The 22,622-nt window shown below is 39.9% G+C and overlaps 2 protein-coding genes across 3 annotated transcripts in view; one reads left to right on the forward strand and one right to left on the reverse strand.

The window, feature by feature from the left end:
* The window catches only part of cerkl (ceramide kinase-like), an 85,314-nt gene extending 69,350 nt beyond the window's left edge, over positions 1-15,964 (forward strand). Inside the window, exons 6-13 of one of the 2 annotated variants that reach the window (XM_053496153.1) lie at positions 397-471; positions 6,407-6,584; positions 6,944-6,997; positions 7,154-7,185; positions 7,277-7,382; positions 9,120-9,216; positions 13,444-13,619; positions 15,222-15,964. In XM_053496153.1, the coding sequence (XP_053352128.1) occupies positions 397-471; positions 6,407-6,584; positions 6,944-6,997; positions 7,154-7,185; positions 7,277-7,382; positions 9,120-9,216; positions 13,444-13,619; positions 15,222-15,303 (800 nt within the window). In that variant the 3' untranslated portion in view covers positions 15,304-15,964. The remainder of the gene's footprint in view (positions 1-396; positions 472-6,406; positions 6,585-6,943; positions 6,998-7,153; positions 7,186-7,276; positions 7,383-9,119; positions 9,217-13,443; positions 13,620-15,221) is intronic. The other variant, XM_053496154.1, reaches the window with a different exon arrangement.
* Positions 14,887-22,622, reverse strand: part of itga4 (integrin alpha 4) — a 40,159-nt gene continuing 32,423 nt past the window's right edge. The window contains exons 21-28 of the mRNA XM_053496148.1: positions 21,599-21,688; positions 20,859-20,946; positions 20,275-20,382; positions 19,631-19,756; positions 19,408-19,533; positions 18,550-18,648; positions 18,039-18,158; positions 14,887-16,986 (exon numbers count right to left, since the gene is read on the reverse strand). Of these exons, the coding sequence (XP_053352123.1) occupies positions 16,894-16,986; positions 18,039-18,158; positions 18,550-18,648; positions 19,408-19,533; positions 19,631-19,756; positions 20,275-20,382; positions 20,859-20,946; positions 21,599-21,688 (850 nt within the window). The 3' untranslated portion in view covers positions 14,887-16,893. The remainder of the gene's footprint in view (positions 16,987-18,038; positions 18,159-18,549; positions 18,649-19,407; positions 19,534-19,630; positions 19,757-20,274; positions 20,383-20,858; positions 20,947-21,598; positions 21,689-22,622) is intronic.

Raw genomic sequence — 22,622 nt, forward strand, 5'->3', positions numbered from 1 at the left:
GTACTGACTGACTGACTGCCCTTCTGAAAGGCAGAATTACTGACCTGCTTCATTACTGACTGACTGCTCTCCTGACTGATTTACTGATGTACTCATTTACTCACTGATGTACTGACCGCCTTACTGACTTAAATTAACATACTGACTGGCTGATTTTCTCCCTGACTGACTGGCCCACTGACTGATTGGCATACAGACTTGTTGACATAGTCACCAGCAGACTGACTGATTTACTAACTGGCTGTATTATTGACTGACTGACTGACTGACTTGAAATTTACTGATTGACTGACTTGCTGACTGAAGTTTGTTTGTATATGATCCAATTTCTTTTTTATTTTTCTCACTATTTATTTTATTCATCATATTTTATTTATGTACTTTATATTGTTTCAGGTTCTGCTAATGTTGTTGCATGCTCTGTTCATGGTGTGAAACATCCTGTCACTGCAGCACTGCACATCATACTGGGTAAGAGTGTGTGTGTCCCTCTGGCTGTGTGTGTACCTGTGTTGGTGTGTGTGTGTCTGCGTGCATGTATCACTCATGATCTCTGTATTCATATCACTGTGTATCATTTTCTCTCTCTTTGTCTGTGTGTGTGTGTGTGTGTGTGTTGTTTCCGTCTCTATGGTAATACCTGTGTGTCATTTCATTTGGCAAATGATAGAAATACTTCCAACATCAGGAGCAAAATGCACATTGTAACATTATAACAACACCAACAATAGCACTAATAACAACACCAACAACAAAAGAAATAACACAACAATAATCACCAGATGACCAAAAATAGTAACACAAACAAGAACTTTAACAAGAAAAAACTAGAAAAAACTCCTGGTACTAATTTTCCAACGATTAACACTTACTACTTTTACTCCTACTCCTACTCCTACTTCTACTCCTACTACTACTCTTAATATTATACCATTACTACTACTCCAACACTTAATTCTAATCCTACTTCTCCTTCTTTTACTACTACTACCACTCCTATTAATTCTACCTACTACTACTGTCAATACTAATCCTTCTCTGCCTTTTCCTCCTCGTTACTCCATCATTACTAATACTTCTACTCCTACAATGACTCTGAGTACTTTTTTCCCTTACTTCCCCTCTTAAAACCTCCTACTACTATTCCTACTACTACTTTTAATATTACTATTCCTCCTAATCCTCCTACTACAACTCCCACTACTATTGCTCCTCCTCCTACCCTTAATACTAATCCTCCCTCTTGTCATAATGCCTGTGTGTGTCAGCTTTTCTGCTCTCCTTTGGCATCTGTCCCACCATCTCTCTCTCCCCGTCTGTTAGTCTTTGTGTATATTTCCCATTATCGCTATCTGTTTCTTTTTTTTTTCTAGCCCTGTCTCCTCCATATGGTTATCTGCATGTCTCTCTGGTGTATCCGTATGTTTCTTCTCCTTTCTGTATGTTCATTTATGCCTGTATATGTATGTATAGATTAAGCCGTCCATCTGTTTCTCAGTCTGTAAATCTTTTCTCTCCCTCTCCCTCTATTCCAGCTTGTTTTAACTCCCCCATCTCTCTCTCTTTCTGTTTATACAGCGGTACCTCAGCATACGAATTGAATCCGTTCTGGAGGCGAGTTCTTAAGGCAAAAATTCGTATTGCAAAACGTATTTTCTCATAGAAAATAATGTAAAAGCAGTTAATCTGTTCCAGCCACCCAAAAATAATACCAATTTCCAAAACTGTATTTATATTTTTGCATATAAAACAATGAAAATATTTAGAAAAGACATGTAACTATAAAATAAAAGTAAAATATAAAATAAAAATACATTAAACCTTACTTAACCTTAATTTATGATTTGTTTTTGGCACTGGCTTCTTTAAAAACTAAACTGAAATTGACTCCCTTTTCCTCTTGCTACCATCCTTGCTCACATTCTTGTGATCCATGGTGCTATGTCTTCACTAAATCTTACACAAAACGGCAAAAAAAAAAAACTACAAAAATATGTTGACGCAAACAAGTTTTGAACGGCTCCCGGACGTGTGCGCAACTGTGTTTGGTTCTTCTCGATTTGTTGGTATACCGAAGATGCTTCATATGCCGAGAAAAATTCCTCGATCAGTTTCAATTTTTAAGGCGAAAATTCATGAGGCAGAGCGTTCGTGTGCTGATCTACCACTGTACACTCCAGTCAAAAGTGTGGACACACCCTTTAATTCCATCGTCTTACCTAATTTTGGTTTCTTTCTACACTGTTAAATACTGAAGGCGTCCAAGATATGCAATAATCTCATTTAAACAGTTGATATTGAGATCTGCTACTCATGCTCTGTAAATTCTTCATAACAGCTCTAATCTGAGGTGCTGTTTGTTAATTGGTGATTTCCGAGGCTGGTGACTCTAAATGAACGTCTCCTCTGCTGCAGAGGTCAGTTTTGGTCTTGTTTTCCTGGGAAGGTCTTCATGAGAGAGTTTTTATTATGGAGCTCGATGGGTTTTGCAAATGCACTTGACACAATACTGTTCCTGCAAGAACTGTTACAGAACAGCTGTAAACAACTGTCTTAAAACAACAACTGACTGTTGTTGTTGTTGTTGTTGTTGTTACTTAATTACCTAATGCCATATGTGTTATTTCATAGTTTTGAAATCTCCAGTGTTGTTCTAAAGTGTAGAAAATAAATCATTAAACAACCAAAAAAAAACATTAAATTAGAAGGTGTGTGTGTGTGTATGTATGTATGCATGTGAATATACTATTTTCTTTCCTTTTTTTTTGCCATCTCAGTCTCCAGTGTGTCTTTTGTATTACAATAGCAGATCGCTTGCCCCTCTGTGATGTGCTGTTTAATTAGGGCTAGCAAGCTTGTTGTGGGAGTGATTAAGGTGTGTGTGTGTGTGTGTGTGTGTGTGCGCGTGTGTTATACATGAGTGTTTAGCTGTGTGAGCTGTCTCTCCAGCACCAATGATGCTTTTTAACAGGTCCCATGGAAGACGAGCGAGTCCCCTGAGGGGACGGAGTACTCGTCTGTCCCCGTCTCCCTCTCTCCATCGTACAGTACGTGTTCGTGCTTTGGGGCTTTTTGGCCAGGCCGCTTTTTGGCTGTTTAAGAATAAGGACTCTGGATCTTTTGCGTGTGTGTTTGTGTGTGTGTGTGTGTGTGTGTGTATGGTTGTATGTCCTTGTGTGTCAGGTGTTTTTTGCGACGTTTGCACCGATGCGTCTGGTCCATTGTGTTGCCTGTGCAATCTCTCTTGGGCTTACTATGACAGACAAGCGGATTTGGCTTGTGTCAGGGGATTACACACACACACACACACACACACACACACACACAGCTGGGCTTGCATCTCAGAAAAGCTCGCTAATAGCAAAACCTTGAGCTGCAGCTTCATGATAGAATTAAGTTGCTTTATCAGATAGCTTAAATGAGATGTGCTTTTTAAAAATAACTTCTTTTATATTGTTCAGATTAGTACAATAAAAAAAAATAGATGTAACACAATCACATTGAAACAGTATCATATGGTAGGGAAGGTTACAGATTCAAGCCCTGAAAGAACAAAGAGTTGAGCAGATTTTCTGTAACTGAGAGTCACGACTGAGACATGGTCATACAGTAGAAGGAACATTAAAGGAAAACCAGGAATAAAAAGGATAAAACAAGTATTGAATCTGAAAATGTGATGGAAAGTATTAGCAATGCCGCTGTCATGTAGGTATAAAGGTGAAGGCATCTAAACTAAGGTTCATCTCAGAGATGAAATAAACCCTATGATTACAGCTAGTGCAATATAGTGGAGAGACAATAAATTGTAAAGAGATATCCTTTTTAAACACTTCTTACATTCACAACAATAAAGCTCAGTGTCCCGTCACTGATTATCACTATTATAGATGACGTTTTATGGAGGAAGACCACAAGGAGGAAGATGATCGATGATCAGTCCTGAGGCTTCTCATGCTTTAAAAGATTTAATCTGCACATACTGTATATTTATAGCACTGTTAATTCTTGAATATTAAAAGGTGTATAGAATGACATGATTCAAATTAACTCAGCATTACCACAGCATCTGCAACAATATGATACAGTACAGTACAATAAGATGTGGTTCATAAAGCAACAATTCTTTATTTGATTATACTGACTTCACTACAATAAAGATTTCATTCATAAAGTTATGGTTTGATTTGAGACAATACCACTGAATCCCCTTTGATATGATATGATATGATATGATATGATATGATATGATATGATATGATATGATATGATTAAATGATAATGCTGAATGACAGCGGTGATGGTTGAGGTAGAGGTGATTGTGATGTGGTGGTAATAATGGGGTGTTGGAGAGGTGATGGGGATAATGGTGGTTGTGATGACTGTGAAGGTGGTGGAGGTGATGCTGAAATGGTGGTGGTGAATATGGTGGTGATGATATGTGATGTGGTGTGGTGGTGGTAGTTGTGGTGGTTGATAGTGTCAAAAGTGATGATAGGGTGGTGGAGGTAGTGTTGTTGTTATTGGTGGTAATGGTAGTAGGGATGTTTATGAAAATAATGATAATGGGGATAATGGTAATGTTGGTGATGACGATGATGGTGGTAGTGATAATAAAAATTATGATTTATGGGGATGGCGGTGGTGATGGTGGTAGTGATAATAAAAATAGTGGTGGTGATTGGTTATGGTGGTGGTGATAATGGTGGTGGCTTTGGTTATGAAAATGAGGGCGGTGATGATGGTGGTGTTATCATGGTTGTGATAATGATGGTGATTATGAAAGTAATGATGCGTTGGTGGTGGTTATACTGGCATTACCATGATGATGGGAATAATGGTGGTGATGGTGGTAGTGATTATGGTGGCGGTGATGATGGTGGTAATAATGGTGGACTTGCTCGTTTAACAAGTTAAAATGTATTAAACAATTTAGCTCATCTTGCAAAACGCTCACAGACCAAGTTACTCCAAGGTTCCACTTTTATAGGTATACTCTGGTTGTCCCTCATTTTCCTTATATTATTTGACATAAAATAAATTCTTAGCACTAATACAACTAGCTTTGTTGTTGTTGTTGCTTCAGATAATTTTACCTGTTGCTTTTTAGGATAATGCATCGAACTAAACCACCCAATTTTAACTGCAGATAATACATTGGGAAATTTTGCTGTGAATGAGTCTCGGTCTTTAGTAATAAGTATTGCATTTAATATAAATCAAAAGCACATTGCTGTATCCCTGTTTATTCTTCTCCAGCTCTCTGGGTGTTTCTCAGACCTGCTTGGCTGAGAAGTGGGCTGATTAACCCAATACTGACCCTATGATTGTTGGAGAGCATATCCCATTATTAACTCCTCAGACTGAAGATGTGGGCCATATGGCGGTGTAACTCATCTCGCTTGACCAAAGGGAGGTGGGATACGATAAGGAGTGGGTGCGGCATGTTCTTTTGTTAGCACTAATTGAGATTGGCACACACTCGCGGGCTTTTCCTCACTAGTCTCGGCATTTCAGGAGGAGCTTTCACATCGTACTAGCACAATCGTATGGACTCGAGAAGGGGCTCTCATATGAAGCTGTCAAACCCATCACATAGACCAAAGGACAGAGGACATCTTAAAATCACTTTTTTTTTTTTTTTTTGCTTAAAGGCATGAAGAAGAAATAAACAAGAACATGCACAACACCTGACAAGTACGGGGGGGGGGCATCACGCTTAAGCACTGGGGCTGATGGAGGTCTTGTTCATTTCTAATTAAGCAACATTTACGCATGTGAATAAGGCCAACTGCCAGGATTTGGGGAGAGCATATGAATAATTCATGAGCAAAGAGACAGGAATGAAGAACAGAAAGGGGTCAGGCACGGCCAAGGCCGAAGGGATTGGGACGTCGTAGCCAAGGCGGGATATGATCCGGTGGATGTGCACCAAAAACACACACACATACACTGGCATGCCCTGAATCAGCTCGGGTATTGACACTTGACGGATGACTTGTCAGTTTTACTGTTAGAATTAAAAATGAGAATGCTTTCATTTTCTCTCTTTTTGGTTTTTAACATTGCCACACGCATATCGAAGCCATCACGGATGCCCCGGAGGCCGGCTTTGATTCATCCGCTTCGAGCAGATTCCAGCACGGCCATTATTTATGAGGAAGGAACTGGGTTTGATCTTTACTTTGTGTTGTATTAGTCGTGTAACACATCATAGTTTTCTCCTCTGATTTTCATACTCCTTTCGCTTGGAGTATCCAAGTGCCTTTCTTCCTGATTTAGTTCTCTCAAAACCTTAGAGATGTTATCTCGGAACCCAGATTGTCATCGGCATGAAAAATTCTGTCTTTGTAAGGTAAGACTTGGCGGACAGAGTGATTCAGAATATACTATTTGTGTGTGTGTGTAGGTCACAGACAGCCAGTTGACTTGTGCAGCGTGAGCTCGATGGGTGGGCTGCTGCGGTTCGGGTTCTGCGCGATGCTGGGTTTCGGTGGTCAAGCGCTAGCTGTGGCAGAGAGACTGAACTGGATTCCGCCCACACAGAGACACGAACTCGCCCTCATCACTGCGCTCGCTCAGCTCAGGTACAGTCTATATTTTTCTCTATAATTAGCATCACTGTCTGGCTTTCTGGATAAACACTTACCGTCTTCCTCATTCTCATGTATTTCTGTAGCTGAAGAAACACACACTGTTAGCGTGTAAACACAACACCACCAAACCGTTTTTTTTTTACTTTCCCGAGACAGTGAATAAGCAGAAGTTGGGATCACATTATGTCCTGGGTGATTAATTCCTGGGTTAATAAAAATTGACTTTTGGCAGTGCTACATATATCACCTTTACCATTTTATCTCCCTCTCTTTCCTTGTATCGTAAGTTATCTTTTTGTTTTTTCATTGTTCTCTGTCTGTATCTCTCTCTGATAATGGTGCCTATGAAGACCTGAAGACTGTGAGTTGTCCTTTATCCCAAGCAGCACTGGAGATCATGCCCAGTGAGTATCGCCTATTTTATATATTTATTTATTTTTTACTTAATCAGTCACTGGCTTCAGATCAGAAAGCTAGCATGGCTCAAGGTCATCCAGTGAACACACAGCTGATGGCACCATTTGAGCTCACTGAGTATCGATGCCTTGTGTTTTAAACAGAAGTGAGGTTCAGGAGGGCTTAAGCGACATTGGTGAGTGCTGATAAATAAGATAGTGTTTCCTTGCTTGTGTTTCTTACTGCCCGTGATTATTAGTCTTCTTCTCTTTCCTCTCTTTGAGTAGAAGATGCTGAGTGGCAGGTTCGCAGGGGTCTCTATCTCAGCCTGACCATTACGTCCATCCCATGTTTGTGCTCTGTGGCTCCTAAAGGCCTTGCTCCATTTACCAGGTCTGAGCTTCAAACACACACCACGCTTCACGCTGGAGGTCCATGTTATAGATTAATTAATAAATATTTGAGCTGCAAGAAGCTCCTGGGTCCTTGGTCGAGAAGGTTTCCAAGATCATGGAGAAAGAAGGTTAAACTTAGAATCAGATGCACATACATTTAGACATGTTTAGTCTCTGAGGATTGCTCATGTCATGGTTAATCCATCTAGATTGGTCAATCAGCATTGAACAGAAAGGGCTGATTAATCAGGGTTTAACAGTTATGACCACTGCAGTCGTTCCCATGAACAATCAATGAATCGAATGTCTGACCCTTAAAAATCGCAGTTTGTCTGTGGGAACTGTACACACAATCATTCACCAACACCACTTGCGCATTACACAAACTCGGCTGAAAGTTATTGCCACATCCACCTTATATTCCTGACCTCGCTCCAAGCCAGTTCTACATGTTTTGGTGTTTAAAGGAGTTCCTGGGAGGCCAGCGTTTCAGACGTGAACAGGCAGTCCAATCATCGCCAGTTCGATCTCCACCAGGTTGCCACTGTTGGGCCCTTGAGCAAGGCCCTTAACCCTAACTGCTCCAGGGGCGCCGTATCATGGCTGACCCTGCGCTCTGACCCCAGTTATGCTGGGATATGCGAAGAAGGAATTACACTGTGCTGTAATGTACATGTGACAAATAAAGGCTTAAGTGGCTTAACCTAACTGATGGGCCCTTGGGAAAGGCCCTCAACCCTCAACTGCTTAGATGCATAATGAGATAAAAATGTAAGTCGCTCTGGATAAGGGCGTCTGCTAAGTCAAGTAATGTGTATGTAAATGTTTTGGTCATTTAGGCTTAATGGGTTCGGTTCTAGGTTGTTTAGTCAGAATATTTTTGGTTAGAATTAGTCCCACTTGGGATCGGTCATTATTGTATAGTCAGGACAAGAAATCTAGTCAGTTGGTAGACTAGAAAGATCAGTTAGCCTTGAAGGGTAAGGGTTGATACAGTAATTCAGTATCGGAGAGGGAGGATTGGTCAGTTGCTTGTGAACAGGCAGGACTGATAATGTAGTGATGTAGTGAGCACTCAGTCAGTGGTGATCAGCAAATATGACATGAATCATGAATGGAAAAATTGACACGTAGTTTGCACACGCACACTCTACAGTGATCTACAGTAGGTTTCGGCTCGACAAACTGATGGCAATCAAAGTGAATAAGGTTGAATAGACAGATTTCCCTAACCCTGGGTCAGTGGGTCTGTAGCTCAGTAGACTGGCTGTATCTTCTGTGTTTGTTAGAGCTGAACCCAACACTACCTAATAAAGCCTCCTAATCCCCTGAAGACCTGAGGTTAGAACGTCCAGTTGGCTCAGACATCTTAGGATAAAGTGGGCTAATCAGGCCATAAAAGTTCTGATTAAGGGAAGTGATGTAGAAGGCTTAACACTCCAACACATGTCCACATAATTAAATGCCCTGAAAAAGGAAGAGCGTGGTTTGGGTTTAATGTATGACAGAATGTATTAAAACAGTCAGTACAGCTACACATACAATAGTAGTGTTTATATACAGGACATGTCTTGTCATCTAATGCCGAAATGTGAATGTCTGTGCCTCCGAAGAGATTTGATAGAGACAACATTTTTTAAGCAAAAAAAAAAAAAAGATTCCCATAGATAAGCACTAATTAAAGAAAAGTGACATGATAACCCTGGGACTAACTCTATTTTGCTGTTTTTTTCAGGCTGAACAATAACAGCATGGCGCTCACAGCTGTAGCAAACACTTCCAGGTCAGAGTTCATCAAGCACCTGAAACGCTACAGCAGCTCCAACAATCCGGTGAGCTCAGTCGCACGCGACGGTGCTTTTTATAACCCAACCTTTGGATCATCCTGTGCTCAGAAAATCCCACCCATGCTAATAGTGTTAGCAATCCTTGCGGCTTAAACAGAATTAGCAAGCAAACAGATTGACGTAAATTACGTTTCAGAGTAAGGAGTGATTAGCCCGTTTCAGACTCCGTGCCCCTTTTTGAACTTTTCCTTCTCAGTCCAGCCTGATGCGCTTTCTTAACCTACATTCTATTAATATTGCCCAACGAAAGAAAGCTTTCATGACTGCTTGGTGTACGGTACCATGTATGTGTGTAAGGCGGTGTTACTTTAATTAATCTTAAATGATATCTGTCTGTAGTCATGTAGTGTTCCTGCACTAGTTCCGAAATTTAAGTAGCAACCATGGGACACCACATAAACACATAAAAAAATAAAGATTGTGATATGGACCTGTTCAATGATCTAATCACAAAAGGCTGCAATTTACGACAGGTAATATGTACATATTTGTTGTGCAAAATAAATATTGGCAAAAATTGCTGTTAGCCAAAAAAAATAAATTTGAAACGCTACATTTAATAGTGTCGGCAGGGTGGCATAGTGGTCATCACTGTGGCTTCGCACCTCCAGGGTCCAGGTTCGATTCCCCCTGCTTGGTGGGTTCCTCCAGGTTTGGTGGGTTAGTCCATAAACATGCAGTTAGGCTATTTGGTATTCACAAATTTCTCGTAGTATGTGAATGAGGGTGTGAGTGCGTGCAATGGATTGGCACCCAGTACAGATTGTACCCCACCTTGTGCTAGCCATGATACAGCAGCCCTGGAGCAGACAGGCTTACATGCCTTGCTCAAGGGCCCTACTGCGGCAACTTGGTTCAAGCTGGGCCTCGAACTGCCGACCTTCGGTTTAGTAACCCAGAGCTTTAACACAGTGACCTGTTGCTGCCCCATTTTGTTTCATTTAAGTGCTCGGTAGCTGGCTAGGTGGTTCCATCCCCTTTAAGAGACTTCGTCTTTACGTGAGGAAGGACCGCACTGTCCAATAAACACTGAGATACGCTATATCTGCAAAAGTTTGTGGACACCTGACCATCACCCCGCACACAATTCTTAGATATTATCACGATACTTAGACGTTGATTTGTATTGCAATTTTATTAGTATCACAATTTTATAAATATCCTGATCAAAAATAACTTGGCAAAGATTTAATTCCTGTTTTACGTGATGCTTTGCGTGATGTAAATAGTTTGGAGTGTGCCACCTGTAGGACTATAGAGGAACTGCAACATTTTCCCACCTCAAGTTCAAACATGTATAAATGTCACTCACTCACTCATCTTCTAGACCGAATTATCCTGTATTCAAGGTCGCAGGGGGCCTGGAGCCTATCCCAGAAGACTTAGGAACCCACCAAGCACAGGAAGAACATCCACACAGAGACGGGAATCGAGCCTGGACCCTGAAGTGCAAGGCAACGGTGCTAACCATGACACCACCATGCCGCCATATATAAAAAAATAAATAAATAAATAAATATATATATATATATATATATATATAATGAAAATAATAAAATAGATTTTGGAGACGATATATGAATGGGCACACTAAAGAATCGCAATATGTACCTGAATTAAATATTTTCCTCTTTTCTAGTATTCTTTCCAAATCCCAAATAGGCCCACACTTGTATATGATGTCGTTTTTCTGCAGTAACATTGCAATTCTCCTTTACTGGACAAAAAACTCCCAAACCTGTTCCAGCGTGTCAACGGCCATGTGTACAGAGCGTTAAGGCTGAAGCGGAAGACTTTGAGTGTCTCGCACCTCAAGCGCGACAACCACCTTTGAAACTGGAGCCTCGTCGCCAACCCAACATCAGAGCTTGAGCTCACTAATGCTCTTGTAGCGGAATAGACACAAATCCCTGCAGTCACACTTCAAGTCACAGTTCCTCTATAGTCCTGTAGGTGGCACACTTCAAACTATTCACACATTCCTAGGCAGCACAGCATCACGTACAATATGAATGAAATCTTTGCTAAGTTATTTTTTATCAGGATGTTTATGAAAATCGTAAACCTAGAAAAAAAAGAGTGGAGCTTATTATAAGAGCGAAGAGGGTGTAATACCCGGCAACGTAATAACAGCCCAAAACTGTAAAACAAATCTGCAGATTAATCTGGAGCTTTTCATGTAATAATCCTACAAAGATAATAAATGTCTCACAATAATAGCACTTGCTTGTTATATTTGCAGGGATTTGGTTACGTTTGTGGGAAGTGTTCAGGGATTATCACATAAAAAGCTCACTTACTCACTAATCGCTATACCGCTTTATCCTGTATTCAGGGTCGCAGGGGGCGTGGAGCCTATCCCAGGAGACTTAGGGCACGAGGCGGGGTACACCCTGGACAGGGTGCCAATAAACACACCAGGCAATTTGGAAACGTCAATTAACCTTACCTACTGTACATGTCTTCGGAATGTGTGAGGAAACGTGCAAACTCCATGCACACAGAGACAGGAATCGAGCCTGGCCGGGAATCGAACCCGGACCCTGAAGGTGCAAGGCGACAGTGCTAACCACTAGACCACCATTTAAAAAAGCTACAGATTTATCATGTGAAATCTGGTAATGGTCAGGTGTCCACAAACATTTGGTCATACATACAGTATACACACAAATGTAGACTAGTAAAAAGAAAAAAGTGTTTTAAATTAGTTCTATTAGTGGGCGTGCTGTCCAGTAAATCCAGTGCAATTTCTTATATTTTGTTTGATATTTCATTAATAGTGTAAAAATCCTTAATCATTTAAGCCAGTGTTCTCCCGTGTAGTGTTCCAGCACTCGTCATCGTTTTGTCATGTGTTTCCACTGGTTCTTCATGAAGGATTAAATCCTGCCGACACTCGCTCTTCTCGTAGACGCGTGCCGGCCTTGTGTTTGCATCATTCTGGAGAAGAACGCTAGTATAAATGATCTAATTAGGTCTGAATTGGTGAAACGCTGCTTACTCTAGCACACAAAAACAAACACTAATAAAGCTCTCTTGAGTGGGTCATTAGAGTGTTACAGGATGAGCTCTGAGTGTGTGGTGTGGTGTTGGCCGCTGTGCCCGGAGTCTCATCACCCGTGAGCTCTCGCCAGCTGCCGTGCAATCACTGCCTCCTAGTGGCTGTGAAGCTCAGTGCAGCTCTGTTACACACACATACACACACTCTGACTCCCGCCGTGTAGCGTGGTCTTGCTCCTGCCTTAACAAACACTGTTTTATGTATTTTTTATGATTTTTATTTTTTCATTACACATTTCTCTTTAATTATGTCTTGAAGATTGGTTTCAGCATGAAGTGGTTATGACGTCAAATTATTTTTTTCATTTACTCTGATAATGTATATTTGGTATTGTACAGATCACAATAAAAGTAAAGAAGTGTTTTAATGCTGATGCAAGCAAAGATTAATCCAGGTGCATGAAAATGATTTGTGATTAATAACCAGGATTTCAATACGTATTGCACAAATGTTAGTAGCTGATATTTTTAGGAACAGGAAGTCAGAGACTCATGGTTTTGCATACGCACTGTACAGAACTACACGTTCAGTATGTGTGTAAGTGTTACGTGTATATACTAAGTGATTGTGCTTGTAAAAATAAGAGGTGTTTTATGAGTATGTAGGGTTCCAAAAAAACAAAAAAAAAAAGAGTTGCTGGTGTAGTCTTTAACCGTCCATGATGTATTTTGATGTCAAGTAAAATGAAAGAACATGAAAGGAAACAAAGATTAAAACATGATTGATATCATTTATTGTGCGTTTAGTCTTCGATATCATCTTTAAAAATTTAATTTAACGTCAAAACACGTCATGAACACGTCATGAACACGTACTACACCAGCAACTCAGTTTGTTTTTTGGTTACTGCCGTAGTTTGAGCTTTTTTATTATTAGTTTTTTTACATAATTAAAATTCATGTATATGAAAATCTTACTAATAGTGCAATGAGGCAAAAGATAAAACACCCACATGAAATTATTTGTGTTTGTTGATGAAAACATCGAACACAAGGAGGGATTTTTTTGAGTGGGTGTATATTTTTTGCTTCATTGAGTAATATTTTCATGTGCATACATAAAAAAAAAGCCTATACAGCGTTGAATCCAGAGCTTTAAAATAACACTAGATTTATTTTCTCTTTTCTTTTTTGCTTGACATCGTGCCGTAGTTCAGTTTCTCGTTCGTGGAGGTGCAGCGTGTGCGGGCGGTGAAGCTGCGGCCGTGCTCTCACCCTGACGACGAGCAGTGTGACGCCAAACACACTCCCATCATCCCTTCGGAGGGAACTCTCACCTGGAATGTCGACGGACAGCTGCTGGAGACGCAGGGAGAAGTGCTGATCCGGTACACACACACACACACACACACACACACTATATATATATATATATAGAGAGAGAGAGTGTGTGTGTGCATGCATATGTGTGGGATACTAATGAGATCATACATGATTTTAATGCCTTTAATCATGATGTCATGACATACTGAATATTATGTTATTAAAATATCATTGTATCAAATGTAGTGTGTGTGCATATATATGTATATATATATATTGTGTGTGTGTGAAAACATACTTTGCATAAACCGAAACCTTTGCTTAAATTCCCTTTAGGCATGTCACATTGAAATCTAATTTGAATTTAGTATTTTAAAATATACATAAACGCCTGAACAGCATAACGGAGCTACTGTACTGAAATTTCCTTTAATTTGTCCCCAGTATGTTTTTGTATATTGCCTCAAAAAACTTTTATTTTATTCTCTGTGTATTCTCAGATGAAGAATTAGAAACAGCTATAATACAGTGTACTTATACAAATATAAGTATTAGTACTTATTCATAGTGATTTGTTTTTGCATCTAACAAAGAATATATATATATTTATATATATATATATATATATATATATATATTTAAGATCAAAACTAAACCCATAATTCTATATAATGTAGTATTTGATCTTTACATGTTGAAGCGTGGCTTTTATGAAGGGTGAGTCCAGGACACACTGACTCTAGAGCACATGAAGCACTGTAGCATTGCTTCTTGTACTTGTAACACTACACACCTACTGTACACATCCTCTCTTGAGGAACAATGATTCGAACATGTTTCGATGTCCTGGTGCGCCCTGTGGTAGAGCAGATTCAGACCGAGTGACAGTTCCATTCGAACCCTGATGCTTTTCTCATAAATGAGGGTAATTAATAGACCAGTAATTTAGCGGTTAAGCATATGTATATATATATATATATAGACCATAGAGTGTGCAGAAGACGTAAATGAAAAGTGCGATACAGCAAAAAACGGAAAGTCAGGCTATAGAAACCGAACGCTCGCAGATGAACAGACAGATCCATGTATGTTTATTCTTCCTGCGGGAAGTTTAAAACCAGGTCGTCTCATATGTTCTGAGATCACCGCGATAATAATTAAAAGCAGTGTGTGAAGCGCAACTATGAGATGAAACACGGGTGGTTATAGCAAACATGTCCTCAGCAGTCCCAGGAGAGGGCGTGTAAAATACCCGTGCAGTATGACAGAGTCCTTACATGTTCATTTATAGCCCGGCAGCGCGCAAAAATAAAAAAAATCACTCAAGACTGATTAAAGATTGTTGTTTGTATTTCATACAAATACAGTACAAGGAAATAGACACAGAGTTCAAATCGTCCACATGTTCACCGTAGTTACTGACAATTTGACGATAAATATTATCGAAATGCCATGGAAACCCCTCAGCTCGAACAAACAGATTTATCACATTTTGGAGCTTTTTGTTAAATAATAATGTTTCCTTTTTTTTATTACTGAGGTTAACTTTTAGGTGTAGGCAAGGCAATAATATGAGCGGAAGGTCCTCAGAAGTATGCGTGTGTGTGTGTGTTTGTGTGTGCATGCATGCATGTGCGTGCGAGCTGACTGCACTCTGGGTTCCACAGGGTTCATCCTAACCTCCTCACGCTGTTCGGCGCAGACGTCGAGGAAGCAGACGAGCCGCCTGTTAACTGCAGCTGCATTTAATCATCTGCATCATGATCCAATCTCAGACTAGCTCCCTAGGTAGGCTGCATTTTTAGGGAGCATTCCTGGACGTCGGAGGTAAAAACCTGTCCGTTTAGTTATAGCGTATTTTGACCGAACTGTCCAACTGGCATACTGCAGTTCCATCTCAGGATGAGTGGAAAGGGAATTTAGGACTGGAATACTGTATTTTTTTTTTTCTCTGCTTGTTTAAAAACGAAACTAGATCAGTGAGCAGTAGTGTAGCGGTTTGTTAGTTTTAGTTGAACTAACTTAATCCATACTCAGGTAATCCGATCAACTAGTGAGCGATAGCGAACAAAAAAGAGACAGGGACGTCTCCCGTTCCGATGCTGCGACTGAGACTGAGACACAAGGCGTAGACAGACTGACTCAGAGCTCATCAATACATAGAAAAGTCATTTAGTTTAAAACACACACACGTTACACACAGTACAGTCCAGTGCATTAGTACTTAAATAACAGCAGAGGACATGCAGGGACAAAATGCCTCTTTACACGCATACACACACACACACACACACACATGCAAACACACCATATCAGCTCTTTACAGAGTTTACACTCTGAAAACAAACAAAAAAAAAAGGTACACAGTTTTATTCATCCTTATAATAAACACAGTGATTTAAAACAGAAATGGAATGTGCCTCTGCGTGTGACTCCCTGAACAGCAACACACTCACGCACTCATACACTCACTCACACACACACACACACACACACTTTACAACGGCCATTCGATGGGAAAAATGAGACACGCAGCAGCGTGTAATTCATTCAACTCTCTATTTTGACTCTCTCTCTCTCTCTCTCTCTCTCTCACGCGCTCTGGCCGTGTGCCAGGCACGCATCAGTCTCGTCATTCGTCTCCAGTGCAGTTTTAGTGGCTGTGGGCCAACACACACTCACTCCTTCCATCTGGTGTCTCCTCGCCGTCTCCATGCAAACTCTTAACCATTACACCCAACAGCAGGAGACAGACACAGGAGAGAGACAAAGGAAAGGATTGGAAGTACTGGAAGGGAGAGGAAGCATATATGAAAGCTGGATGCAAAAAAAAAAAAAAAAAACTGGTGGAAGGAGAGAGAGAAGAAAGTGATGAAACGAGACAGGGACAGCAGAGGATTTCCCTTCTGCACAAACCCGGTTTGTTGTGTGCCCGGGTCCATAGGGGAACTCTTATGCCCGGGTCTGGACTGAACCACTGCTCAGCGGTGGCAGTTTTTCGGGTTTACAGCAGACACTCTACAGCGGTAGCTGTGTTCTTAGACGTTGGGTTCTAATACTGTCCGTCCGAACCCGTCCCGTTCACTCGGGATGAAAAATGTCAGTTTCTCATGCATGTGCAGTTCAGCTCTCCCTCTGCCAAAAAGTGCATTTGGTTTGGTCCTGATTACAGTCCCGCTGGTGCAGACTCCAAACAAACCGCACAGACACGTACTGTAGATCCAGCTCCGAGTCTGGATCATCAAGTCCACACTGCATAAAGTTCATGTTCTGTTTCTATCCGTATTATTTCTGTTTCGTCTCCCTTGACGTCTTCACTATCAGAAGTTCTTCTGTGTTTTATGAAAAGCTCTCGTTCTTTGGGACGTAGTCCCAGCTATCCCGTTCAACCTTCTCATGCTTCTCTTTCAATCTCCGCTTAAAGAAGCCAGCCTGTGGGTAAACAAAAATATATAGAGAGATAATAATTAATTAATTAAATACATAATGGAGACGGTTACATGCGAACGTCTTCGTCAATCTGAATCGGTCAGTGTTTAACCTTCAACTCAATGCCTTCCAATTCATGCCGCTATCTAACCAGCCAATTATGTGGAGCAGCGGAAGGATTAAAATCAACAGCATCAAAATTCAGGTTTATATCAAACATCAGAATGGGGAAAAAGTGTGAGCTCTGGGACTTTAATGGCGGGCGTGGTTGTTGGTACCAGATGGACAGGTTTAAATATTTCAGAAACTCCAGATCTCCTGGGATTTTCCCCACACAACAGTGTCTAGTGTTTACTACACTAATTGGAAATTGGTAATTGGAAAAACAACAACAACAACAATTTAAACGAGCGTCCAGATTGGTGTGCAGATTGAAACACCTGGTTGGTGACAAAGCTCAGATACGAATGGCCAGACTGGTCCGAGCTGACAAGAAGTCTAAAGTAACTCATATAAACACTCTTTACAACCGTGGTGAACAGAAAAGCATCTCAGAACACATGAACAATGCATCTTGGATGAGCTGGACCACTTTAGGTATTTAATTGTCCTTTTTTTCTGAGTATACGCCCATGACAGCCAAAGTTACTGTAGATATCTTGAGCATGTGGAGATGCTTTTCTTTTCACCCCAGTTGTGAAGGTTGATTATTTGAGTTACTCTAGACTTCCCGTCCGCTCAATTCCATCTGTCCATGTTCCTCTGACCTCTCTTACCAACAAGAACACAGAACTGTTGCTTACTCAGTGTTTTTCACACTATTCTGTGTAAACTCTAGAGACTGTTGTGTGTGAAAAGCCCAGATGATCAGCAGGTTATGAAATACTCCAACCAGCCCATCTGGTAGTGACATTCATGCCACAGTTCAAGTCTCAGAGATGACACTTTTTGCATTCTTCCAACGTTTTATGCAAACATGAATGGACACTCTTGTCCTATAACACTGCTAACACGTGGACAGGCAGGTGTACACGTGTACAAGAACGCTTCCTCACCTTCCAGAGGCAGAAGACCAGGATGCCGAAGATGGCCAGGCCCAGAAACAAACTGAACGCGATGATTATCTGTGCCACTATCGGTGGCAACTTCAGGCTGTTGTGAGCTTCTAGCTTCACCTGAAATCATGCAGATGTGGTTATGGGTCCACCAGTTTCAGCCAATACAAATAGACAGAAATTTAAATAACTCCGAACAACAAGTACGAGTCTAATAACAAGTACATCTTATTATTTATTTCTACCTCAAAACTGACATCCTAAGAGTGAATTAATCAAGCTTGTTCCATGTAAAATGTCTCAATCTGTTTTGTGGACTATAAACTTTTATGACTCTCAACATCAGAAAAGACAACAGCATAGAATAGAATAATATAATAGAATAAACATATAATCAATATTGACATACTTTATGTTTTTTTTTTTTTTTCATTGCCATGTGCTGCTTTAAGCCATTTTAGAATAATGTAAAAAAAAAAAAAAACTGTATTTGCTGTATGGTGTTACTTACAAGTGCACTGATGTCATCATTCACCATGATGGTGTTGTTATCCCTGACTGGAGACGTGACCGAAATGATGCTGTCCATCTGCATTATAGCGTGTCTCCCCTAAACAACACAATGGGATCAAACATCAGTATTTTTTAGCATAAGGTTTAGAGTATCATTTGAGTCTAAGTACGTGAGTAAGTCATTTGAGTTAATAGGAGTTAGGAGTGCGTTTGAGTTAGTGTTGAATTTGAGTTTATATTATTATTTAAGTAATAAGTTAGGGTTAACTTATTTAAGTTAGGGTTAAGTTTGAGTTTATTTAAAACTTTACTTAGTGTAATCTTAAACTGCTCTTAGTGTTAAGTTTGAGTTAATTTTGAATTTTTGTGATGAATCCACTCGCTAGCAATACTACAGGTGGCTCGTTTGAGTGTTAAATTTAAGTAAGAGTAAATTCAGTTAGTGTTGAATTTGATTTTGTGTTGAATTTGAGTGTTAAAGCCACTAGCATCATTACAAATGGTATTGACCACAAGTTAGTGTTGAATTTGAGTTAGTGTTAAGTTAAGCTTAAGTTTGAACTAGTGTTGGGTTTAAATTACTTTAATTGGGTTCAATTATTTATATTTAGGTTGAGCATGATTCTGTAAAGCTGCTTAGTGACAGTATTCATTGTTAAAAGCGCTATAGAAATAAAATAGAATTTTATTGAATAAAGGACTGAATTTGAGTTAGTGTTGAGTTAATCCTAAATTTGAGTTAGTGTTGAGTTGGATTTCATGTTAAAATTGAGTATTGAATTGTATTTCGTTTTAAGTTGAATTTGAGCGAGGAACTTTTTCACCCATGTGGTGTGCACTAATGTGTTATTCTTACGGGGCTGATCTGAAGAACAGCAGGGTTGAGCTCCACCTCAATATTGATGGTGACCTCTTTGCCCATGTTCATGTTGCCAAAGTTGCACTGGACAGTCAGGCAGGTTCCGTCCGCTCGAGAACAAAACTGCAGAAGGACAAAGTAACAGCAGATGAGTATGTAAGAGATGCTTTTTTAGTTGAGAGACTGGTGTAAGTGTGTGATGCAGGAGGCGGAGCTTTACCATTACACGCTTGGAGATCTTAGACAGGTAGAACACCAGGTCTTTATAAAAGGGAGCTTTATCAACGTTGCAGTCGTCCTTCAGAGGCCAGCTGCTGTTCTTCACGTGGCACTGGCCTTGAGTTGTCTGTAAGACAGAGGAGTGTTTGTTTTAGGATGATGACAAAGTGCTTAGGAATTGCAAAATGCACATTTCTAAAAATCTATTTTTAGTATAATGTTTCACACTGTACTGTTTAATGAAAAGTTAACTTCCCATTTTTGTTCTGTGTTCTGTTACTCTCGTAATAGCACAATAACCGCTGTGCACTTTGATGTGATCTGGATTCATCCAATAACTTCATGGATGTGGCTCTGAGTTATTGATTGCAGTTGTGAATTTGAATTCCTTGAGAACCTGACCCTTATTCGTTTTTCTAGTTTAAATGCCAAATAAAATTTTCAATCAGCCCAAATAAAGTCTGTACACACATGCACGCACGCACGCACGCACACACATACACACACACTTGCGCATACACCCTCCTATCTCTTCCTCATATAAATTACAACTTCTTACAAGGTCCAAGTCTAAATTTAGTACCCTGATTTTCCAGATGTAGCTTTTAAAACCAGACAGGGTTATACGATCGTCTCCCATCTCACCTGTAAATCCGTGACTCGGATCAGTCGATCTGGATGCGGAACCAGAACCTGGGGGATGGCTATTTCCACTTTGGCATCGAGAGCTTTACTGGGACCGAGGTTCATCACCTGTAAGTCATAGAACATGTGTTATAGTAAATCTTATTTTTCTTAGCTTGATTTAGAGTCTCGGGATTACAGACGAGTGGCTGCGTTGTGTTGAACGGCTTATTTTCTTTAGAACGTTAAGACTTTAAGGGAGTTTAGACGTTCGAAAGGTTCTAGCATTTTAGAGAAACTGAAGGAAAGCCGATCAGAAGTGTAAGGAGGTAAGGTCTAGCCAGTTACAGAACTTTGTCAAGGTTATCTCAATGTCTATAGTGAGGCAGAAATAAAAAAAAAACCTACAGTTTGATACCAGTACCACAATTTTTAAAGATTTTTATATGAGTGTCAATTTCTACCCTAATGCAAAACCCCTGATATAGAGATCAAGCCTATCTTCATTTCTCTAGGTTTATTACAGCTTTTCAAGCTCAACAATGCAAGACTATTAAAAAGAAATGTATGGACAAAGTGTCCTGAAGGATTGACTGTTTTATTACCTTAAATGTGTAATTAATCTTCTGATGGTAGCAGTCAACTGGCAGCAGATCAGGGTCCCCAAATACGAATGATGTCGGAGTCACATATCTGTTGGTTATAAAAGGGAAAGTGTAAAGATGAGTGCTTTTGTTCTGCTCCTGAATATATTACATTATTAATAAGCTTGTTCGCATAAGTCGGACCTACATAGAGTATCAACAGTCCAATCAAACACAACTAGGTTTAATAAATTACATTAACAAATTACAAAACCTTATGGATACACACCAGAACAGCAGCTCATGATACACATAAAAATGATCTCCATTAACCTGTTACTTCAACTCGAATTAAAATGCTCCTGGTGGCTCTGCTCCTTACTCTCCTACACATTACATCTTTCAGCAATATTAATATTTTTTGCATTATCTAGATTGTAATAATACATCTCACTGACTGAGTATTCAAGCATGGTCAAGACCGTTCTAAATCATTTGAGACAAAACCCCCTTACTTCCTGTTTACTTCCTGTATTTAATCACTAAGCAACCATTACTGTACATAACACAGTTCTCTTGCTCGTCTTAAATGTGCTCCTTGGCATGTTCTACAAGAATCCAATGATACATTCCTGATGCATAAACAGCTGTAAGACTGTAGATAGACAACTTTAATTAAACTGGGTTTAATGTATATGATGGAGCAGAACACATCCAGGACAGCACTAGTGTGAGGAGATCGAGTTAACCCTGTTACTCACCCATGGACGTTGAAATCCACGCCGTATCTCAGCGGTAGAGTCAGGTAGGCCACATTATCGTGGAGAAGGTCCTTGTTTTCATAGTTTTCTCTAAAGTGAACAAATTTGACCAATAAGAATAGATAATACAGGAAGAAAACAAGCACAGCTCAAGGCAAATAGTGTTAACAGGAATGACTTTATTAATAAAAATATGCTTAAAACTATACTTCAAAAAGGAAGGAAGCTTTAGACATTTGACCTCGCTCTAACCTTCAGTCTGTTTGGATAATTTCCTAATAATTTCATATGCAATGATTCAACTACTTATTCTTCTTCAAGATGTGGCACGAACAAGTATCTCAGTCTGCTGGATGGATGGATGGATGGATGGATGGATGGATAGCTAGGTGGATGATTGGTTGGATAAGTGGTTGGATAAGTGGTTTGATGGACGGTTGGAAGGATGATTGATTGTTGAATGGATACTCATTTGGATAGATGGATGGATGAATGGATAAATAGATGGATAAATGTTTGGTGCATGGAAAAATAGATAAATAAATCAATTGATTAGAAGGGTAGATGGATGGATGGATGGATGGCTGGAAATCCTAAAACCATAATGCCTCACAACCTTGTGGTTGAGGTTAAGAAAAAACTTAAATCAGGTAAAAACGTCAATCTACATCTAAACATTGTTGTCTTTTTCTTTCAGCTTCCTTACTTTATCCTAGTCTTCATCTGAAATCATTATAAGTGAATTAATAATTTTAATGAGAATGACTAAAAAATAATCAGTAAAGCCTCATTCAGATTCTCTGAGGATATAAACAGGGGAGAAAATGTCAACTCTCAACAATAAGAAAAACGAGGCACTGTGCTGCCTCGGCTCGAGTGACTCATATTATCCTGCAGCATACACTACGTTTACCAGTCGCCCCTAACAACACCCAAAACACACTGAGGGCCTCTCACATGAGCTCTCTGTGTGTCTGTATGTACTGGATGCCAGATTATGGTCCATGAATAATGTAAAGTAATA

This window comes from Clarias gariepinus, chromosome 5 (genome assembly GCF_024256425.1).
Source record: "Clarias gariepinus isolate MV-2021 ecotype Netherlands chromosome 5, CGAR_prim_01v2, whole genome shotgun sequence".
Lineage (NCBI taxonomy): Eukaryota > Metazoa > Chordata > Actinopteri > Siluriformes > Clariidae > Clarias > Clarias gariepinus.